This window comes from Cherax quadricarinatus, chromosome 27, assembly GCF_038502225.1.
Source record: "Cherax quadricarinatus isolate ZL_2023a chromosome 27, ASM3850222v1, whole genome shotgun sequence".
Lineage (NCBI taxonomy): Eukaryota > Metazoa > Arthropoda > Malacostraca > Decapoda > Parastacidae > Cherax > Cherax quadricarinatus.
Window position 1 is genome coordinate 29,230,996 of NC_091318.1, and position 8,565 is coordinate 29,239,560.

Sequence of the window (8,565 nt, forward strand, 5' to 3'; positions counted from 1 at the left end):
CTCTCCAGGTAAACTTCAGGTAAACACTACATCAGCGTCATCTGTGGCCATCATTCCCCTCATGGAAGGTTCCTTGATGTTGGTGAGGGGCTCTTGATTTAGGAAACTGGATCTGTGCTCCAGTTCCCCGAATTAAGCCTGAATGCCTTCCACATTCCCCCCGGGCGCCCTATAATCCTACGGGTTTAGCGCTTCCCCTTGATTATAATAACAATAACGTGGCCATCATTAATAAATGTTTGCACTAATAACACACGTGTGACTTCTCATTTGCATTGCTGTTTATTATATATATTTAATAGATACTTCATACACAGTCTTTATGAGTCATTACTGAAGGAAAAGGTAACCTATATATATGGAGAGTAAAATAAAATTGGTGATAATCTCTAAGATATCGAGTATTAAATACCAGTAAAGATAAATCACATTGAGAATTGGAGAGTAATCTCCATTCATCCTTGTCACGAGTGCCAGGCACTCAACACCTGTGGTTGGCACCCACAACACCTGTGGCTGGCACTCACACCACCCTGAACTCCCTCATGCACCAGCATGGTAGTTTTATAAACCATTTACATCACATTCTTATATACATAGGGAAACGCTAAACCCATTGGCGCCATGCAGAAACTGGGGGTGGAAAGTAATCAGATTCAGTCCAAGGTAAGGGAAGATAACTTCAATTTCTTGGATCAAGATATCCTCACCGGAAGAAAGGCAACCCCCACAGAGTGGGAGGAGGAGGAAAGAGGGAGGGCCAATGCCTTTTGACCAGAGGCGACAGCACTAACAGTCGCAGCAGCAACATTATCCTCCTCCTCATCAGCAGCAGCATCAGTGTTATCAACATCATCAGCAACAGCAACAGGCAATAACTTCAGCGACATGAAGAGATCAATCACGCTGTTATTGCTGTTTATGACAGCTGTTAGCAGCCTAGTGCTCGCTCACAAGGTAACTTTCATTAACATTTATTACATAGTTATAATTCTTACACGCTTTCATGTTTTGTAAACCTCGGTCTCACATAATGTTTATGGTCATCAAGAATAAAATATACATAACTCTTATCTTGCTAAGTATAAATTTCAGGGTAGTTGTAATATGCATACTACTTAAAACTATTTTCATTTAGGTACCTCTCTTTTTTGTTGTATTAATGCATACTTAAAATTGTACTATTGTTCACTTAGCTACCTCACTTTTTGTACGTTTAAAAAATCTCCCATTTAATAACCTATGTCTGGTTCTCAGGTAGTATTAGTATAGTCTGCCCGAAATGCACCAACATCAAGGTACCTCCCTCGCACCATGAGGGTACAACCCCCTCATCAGCATCAAGTACCTATATCCCTTGCACCATGCGGTACAACCCCCTCATCATCAAGGTACCTCTCGCACCATGAGGGTACAACCCCCTCATCATCAAGGTACCTGCCTCGCACCATGCGGTACAACCCCGTTACCGGAATCAAGGTACCTATATCCCACATTATGCGGTACAATCCCCTCATCAAAGTACCTCCCTCTCACCATGCAGTACAACCCTCACCAACATCAAGGTACCTCCCACGTCTAAAAACAATTTAGATATAGCAAAGGATATTTTCTATATAAATCACATTTTGACTCACAAACCATGGAACGGGTGGGGCTTGAACCCATGGCGAGTCGTAAAACTCACAGGCCAATACGTAAGCCCAGTGGGTAATGCACTGGCCTGGGGTTTTACAACTCGCTTGCCATGAGTTCTAACCCTACCCATTTCATTTTTTTTAATCTTGATTTCTTTTCACGATTATATTTCAAATTTATTATTTTAATCAAAATGATAAAATAATATTGTGAGGGATTTTGAAACATTAGGCGTATGTATAAATAACAAAAAAGGCACAATACCGTGACTGGAACGATACACAAATAACCCGCACATAAAAGACAGAAGCTTACGACGACGTTTCGGTCCGACTTGGACCATTGACAAAGTCACACTAACAGAGGAGGAGCAGGACGGCTATATATAGGCAGGAAGAGGTGGAGGTAGTAGTAGTGGTAGTAGTAATAGGACCACTACTACCACTACTACTACCTCCACCTCTTCCTGCCTATATATAGCCGTCCTGCTCCTCCTCTGTTAGTGTGACTTTGTCAATGGTCCAAGTCGGACCGAAACGTCGTCGTAAGCTTCTGTCTTTTATGTGCGGGTTATTTGTGTATTAGGCGTATGGGCACCCTTCGTGCTGGCAAGAGGCTCTTGATCAAAGGAACTAGATCATCATTATTACTTTCATGTGGAAGCACTAAACCCACTGGGATCATACATTGCATGGGGAATGGGAACTGGGAGACACTCGGATTTGATTCAAGGGAAGGGAATGTAAAATTCCTTTGATCAAGATTATTATTATTATAATCAAGGGGGAAGCGCTAAACCCGGAGGATTATACAGCGCCTGGGGGGGGGGGATGCGGAAGGCATTCAGGCTTAATTCGGGGAACTGGAGCACAGATCCAATTCCCTAAATCAAGAGCCCCTCACCAACATCAAGGAACCTTCCTTGAGGGGCCTTTGATCAAGAGCCCTTCAGCATCAACACCTGGCAAGGGCCAAAAAATTGTCTTCTCTTTCCTCAGATCATACCTGATTACCTTTCATGCCCCAGGTGATGAATAACCCCTACTGGTTTAGCACCTCTGAATATATACTACTACTAATAACAAAAACAGCAACAACAATGACAATAATAATAATAATAATAATAATAATAATAATAATAATAATAATAATAATAGTAATAATAATTTGTAAACATAGTTAAGTAAAAGGATATTTTGTGTACTTAAATATTTATCTGTGTCCCATTAAGTTTTTACGTTTCATGTTTTCTAGGAGCTGACTCATTGTCAGGTCTCACCAACAGCATATGACAATGAAAATAAAAATGAAAATGAAAATCTTTATTTCATTAGAAATACAGAGAAGTTGCAGTGGAAGGGTTCCCAGTATGTCTGATTACAGTAGAGATACACCTGATATAAACACAACATGATACAATTACAAATAAAGCCTCCTATTATGTAAAGTATGTACTTGAAGCAAAATATATGCACACCATGAGGTATGTATACATTTCATAGGGTATATGCACCTAGAGATGTCATTGTATATACATCTAGTTGTTTTTTTTTTCAACAAGTCGGCCGTCTCCCACCGAGGCAGGGCGACATCTAGAGGTATGTATCTCAAATGGATATATGTACATTATACACCAAGAGATGTTTATCTCACAGGGTGCTATATACACCAAGATTATATCACAGAATATATACACAGAAGTGTATTGCACAGGGTGTGTATGTGTGTGTACATATATATGTACATACATGCATACATACATACATGTACATATATATATATATATATATATATATATATATATATATATATATATATATATATATATATATATATATATATATATATTTTTTTTTTTTTTCTTCAACAAGTCGGCTGTCTCCCACCGAGGCAGGGTGACCCAAAAAAGAAAGAAAATCCCCAAAAAGAAAATACTTTCATCATCATTCAACACTTTCACCACACTCACACATTATCACTGTTTTTGCAGAGGTGCTCAGAATGCAACAGTTTAGAAGCATATACGTATAAAGATACACAACATGTCCCTCCAAACTGCCAATATCCCAAACCCCTCCTTTAAAGTGCAGGCATTGTACTTCCCATTTCCAGGACTCAAGTCCGACTATATGAAAATAACCGGTTTCCCTGAATCCCTTCACTAAATATTACCCTGCTCACACTCCAACAGATCATCAAGTCCCAAGTATCATTCATCTCCATTCATACATACATGTATACATACCCTGGAGCAGAGACTCAAGAGACTCAAGCCCCACAAGCACAGCTCAGAGTACACACATGAATATATATTTTTATTATTCCTAGTTTAAAGAGCACCCCAATAGCATTCAAGCACATCTGCCAGATAATCAAATTAGTATAGCACATGGCTCAACAGCTGGAAACAAAGAGACGGGAAGAAGCTGTAGAGGATGATGGTCATGAGGTAGAGAAGGAGCTGGAGGAAGAGTTGGAGGCAGAGATGTCTGGTTTCAACGAAAAGAGGCATCTGGGTTTCCACATCTTAGACGAAGATTCTAACATTATCATAAGTGAACCTACTGACCGAATCCTGCGGCTCCTGGGCCCTGACCGTGACCCAGACGGACATATTCTCAGGAAGGTAAGTGATAGGTGTGCCAGGAAAGCTGCCTTTGTTTTCAGTGAACCCTTTATTATAAATTCTCAAATAACCAATAACTTGGAAATGAGAACTAGATGATGTTTTAGTATACGTACACTGAAACATTATCAAGATAAAACTTCATACTGGACCCATAATAGATTGTCCAAGTCTCTTTCCAATTTGTAAGTTAATTGTGAATTGTTCAAGCTAGGATTTTGTGACTAGTTCATTTTGGTGTATTTATCAGTCTGAGGCTTGCTGATACCATAACTGTTGTGCACTGAGAAAAATTAATATTTTAGTGTTATGGAGGAAGTTGAATAATTGTATTGGGAGCTGGTGGGGATGTTGTAGTTCAGGAGTCATATGAATTGTGATGTTTATGCACTTTTGGTAAGACAACCATTGAACAAATGACAACAACAATAATAATAATAATAATAATAATAATAATAATAATAATAATAATAATAAAAATAATAATAATAATAATAATAATAATAATAATAATAATAATAATAATAAAAATAATAATAATAATAATAATAATAATAATAATAATAATAATAATAATATAATTTAGGTAGTAGGTTGGTAGACAGCAGCCGCCCAAGGATGTACTACCATCTTGCCAAGTGAGCGTGAAATGGAAACCTGTAATTGTTTTACATGATGATAAAGTTGCTGGTGTCTTTCTTCTGTCTCATAAACATGCAAGGTTTCAGATACATCTTGTTACTTTTACTTACACTTAGGTCACACTGCACATGCATGTACAAGCATATATATACACACACCCCTCTGGGTTTTCTTCTATTTTCTTACTAGTTCTTGTTCTTGTTTATTTCCACTTATCTCAGTGGGGAAGGGAACAGAATTCTTCCTCCGTAAACCATGCGTGGTGTCAAGAGGCAACGAACATGCCAGCAGCAAAGGGCTAGTAACCTCTTCTCTTGTATATATTACTAAATTTTCTCCTTAGGCCACCTGCCTAGGTGGGATATGACCAGTTTGTTGAAAGAAGAAAGGAGAATAAATTCAAATTAAGTGCTAAACCCAAAAGGATCATACAATGCTAGTATTGAATGAGTGACACTGAATGTTTTTTCTTCATTAGGTCACTCTATTAATAATAAATTGTTATTCATGTGAGCTATACATGTTTTTAAAGAGCACTGCATATTTGTAAACATGCACTGATGGTAAATGATATAGATTTAACCTAGGATAACCCAGTGCATTTCAACAGTGTGAATAACTGTCCATCAAGATCAGTTCTGTGATAATGTTTTGTTCATTTAATGTTTGGGGATGCCATTGTGTACCACTATTGTATCTGATTTTTGGAATATTTCACACAAGTTTCTAATCAAGGTTGATTTCATTATCTATTAGGTAAGTTTTTTCTTCTTTGCATTTTTATTAGTCTTCACTGCAATGTATCTATCAAAAGTTAAGCCTTAACTTTTACTATTTATCAAAACTGATAGATCACATTGTCATTTATCCTGTTATATGGAAAAAATATTGTGAATGCAATCTTTCACCTTTGTCTGATGATCCACACATTACTATAATTCCTAGATAAAGGATTTGTATGGAAAGCGCCTCAGTGCTGAACATAGTGCAAGGAACAGTCATTCTGCCAATACAAATATTAACTTCATTGAGATGTTGGCCAGAGAGCAGGATGCTAACAAGAAGGTATGCAACATGTACAGTATAGTCTTTAATTTAATATTTCTTTTAACCTACATTTATATACTGTAATTATCTAATCACAAATAGTGGGAGCATCCAAATTTTCATGGCCTAAGAGTCACACACACAATTTTCAGATATCTATTTCAGGAAATGCTAAAAAATTTGCCAAATCATGATATGTATCTTTAGAGCAATGGCATTATAACAAGAGGTAAACCTATATATTGTCTTGAGGATGGCACTGAATGAAAAAACAAAAAGTGTGCTGCTTGCAAGCTATGGCTTGGCCCTATCTGACAAGACTCTTTCATAATGGTTAAATTTACTAACAAGTATTTACAGCTAACAAAGCACATTCAGAAATTGAGTTCATTCCAAGTTTCAAAGGTTTCATGTGGACAGCCTATATAATATTGACTGATTTTCTTTCAGAGTAATGGAGAGCAAGATTATTTCATCAAGCACCTCGTCAGTATGGTCTTTTAAACATGTGAAAGTCTGGGAAAATATACTATTAAAGATCACCGAACAACAATTATGGCATAATTGAGCCAACTTAGAGATAAAAAAAAAGATTGTTATATTCAGTGACAAGTCTCTTAAGAATTTTATAAGGCCTTTACAATAAATTTTAGAGATCTTGGCTCATGTGAGTCAATGTGTTTATATATTTCTTATGCTAGTTTCTGAATTATAATAGTCACCTAACCACTTTGCAAGCTAAGTTAAAAACATGCATGCTCCTCTGTCAAACATGTTTGGTTTTAAAAATACATACTGCATTTTACAAACAATAAACTTTATAACACAACCAAATAGTGTACTATCTACAAGAGTTAAGAAAAAATACAATTGCATAAAACACTTTTATTGGTAAAAATGTTATAATCTTTTAAGATATTTATTAAGTCATACAGCGGATACATACCGTACATACTTATACAGTAAGGTCCCGCTTTACGGCATTCCGCTAATACGGCGATATCAAATTAGGACCAAAATTTGCTATACAGCAAGCGGTCTTTCAAATACAGCGAGCCCCACCCGGTTTGTTTATATTCTCCGTGACCACATCTATTATATCAGGAAACTTTCCAAAATTTCAAGTGTTTTAAAGTCACTGTGTATTTTATATGTACTTATATTTTTATTATTTTTTTTATTATCACACTGGCCGATTCCCACCAAGGCAGGGTGGCCCAAAAAAGAAAAACTTTCACCATCATTCACTCCATCACTGTCTTGCCAGAAGGGTGCTTTACACTACAGTTTTTAAACTGCAACATTAACACCCCTCCTTCAGAGTGCAGGCACTGTACTTCCCATCTCCAGGACTCAAGTCCGGCCTGCCGGTTTCCCTGAACCCCTTCATAAATGTTACTTTGCTCACACTCCAACAGCACGTCAAGTATTAAAAACCATTTGTCTCCATTCACTCCTATCAAACACGCTCACGCATGCCTGCTGGAAGTCCAAGCCCCTCGCACACAAAACCTCCTTTACCCCCTCCCTCCAACCTTTCCTAGGCCGACCCTTACCCCGCCTTCCTTCCACTACAGACTGATACACTCTTGAAGTCATTCTGTTTCGCTCCATTCTTTCTATATGTCCGAACCACCTCAACAGCCCTTCCTCATCCCTCTGGACAACAGTTTTGGTAATCCCGCACCTCCTCCTAACTTCCAAACAACGAATTCTCTGCATTATATTCACACCACACATTGCCCTCAGACATGACATCTCCACTGCCTCCAGCCTTCTCCTCGCTGCAACATTCATCACCCATGCTTCACACCCATATAAGAGCGTTGGTAAAACTATACTCTCATACATTCCCCTCTTTGCCTCCAAGGACAAAGTTCTTTGTCTCCACAGACTCCTAAGTGCACCACTCACCCTTTTCCCCTCATCAATTCTATGATTCACCTCATCTTTCATAGACCCATCCGCTGACATGTCCACTCCCAAATATCTGAATACATTCACCTCCTCCATACCCTCTCCCTCCAATCTGATATCCAATCTTCCATCACCTAATCTTTTTGTTATCCTCATAACCTTACTCTTTCCTGTATTCACTTTTAATTTTCTTCTTTTGCATACCCTACCAAATTCATCCACCAATCTCTGCAACTTCTCTTCAGAATCTCCCAAGAGCACAGTGTCATCAGCAAAGAGCAACTGTGACAACTCCCACTTTATGTGTGATTCTTTATCTTTTAACTCCACGCCTCTTGCTAAGACCCTGGCATTTACTTCTCTTACAACCCCATCTATAAATATATTAAACAACCACGGTGATATCACATATCCTTGTCTAAGGCCTACTTTTACTGGGAAATAATTTCCCTCTTTCCTACATACTCTAACTTGAGCCTCACTATCCTCGTAAAAACTCTTCACTGCTTTCAGTAACTTACCTCCTACACCATACACCTGCCACATTGCCCCCCTATCCACCCTGTCATACGCCTTTTCCAAATCCATAAATGCCACAAAAACCTCTTTAGCCTTATCTAAATACTGTTCACTTATGTGTTTCACTGTAAACACCTGGTCCACACACCCCCTACCTTTCCTAAAGCCTCCTTGTT

The 8,565-nt window shown here is 38.1% G+C and overlaps 1 protein-coding gene across 3 annotated transcripts; it reads left to right on the plus strand.

Annotated features, from left to right (window-relative positions):
- The first annotated feature begins 410 nt into the window (after positions 1–410).
- LOC128691157 (uncharacterized) lies at positions 411–6,540 on the plus strand. Of its 3 annotated transcripts, none has more exons than XM_053780004.2 (4): positions 411–957; positions 4,025–4,264; positions 5,852–5,971; positions 6,404–6,540. In XM_053780004.2, exons 1-4 carry the CDS (start codon positions 889–891, stop codon positions 6,455–6,457), a joined length of 483 nt encoding a protein of 160 aa, XP_053635979.1. In that variant the 5' UTR covers positions 411–888; the 3' UTR covers positions 6,458–6,540. The 3 variants fall into 3 exon arrangements, with proteins under 3 accessions (XP_053635979.1, XP_069945299.1, XP_069945298.1); XM_070089198.1 differs by having other exon boundaries at positions 508–957; positions 4,040–4,264; XM_070089197.1 differs by lacking the exon at positions 411–957 and adding an exon at positions 1,215–1,479 and having other exon boundaries at positions 4,040–4,264.
- The last annotated feature ends 2,025 nt before the right edge of the window (positions 6,541–8,565 follow it).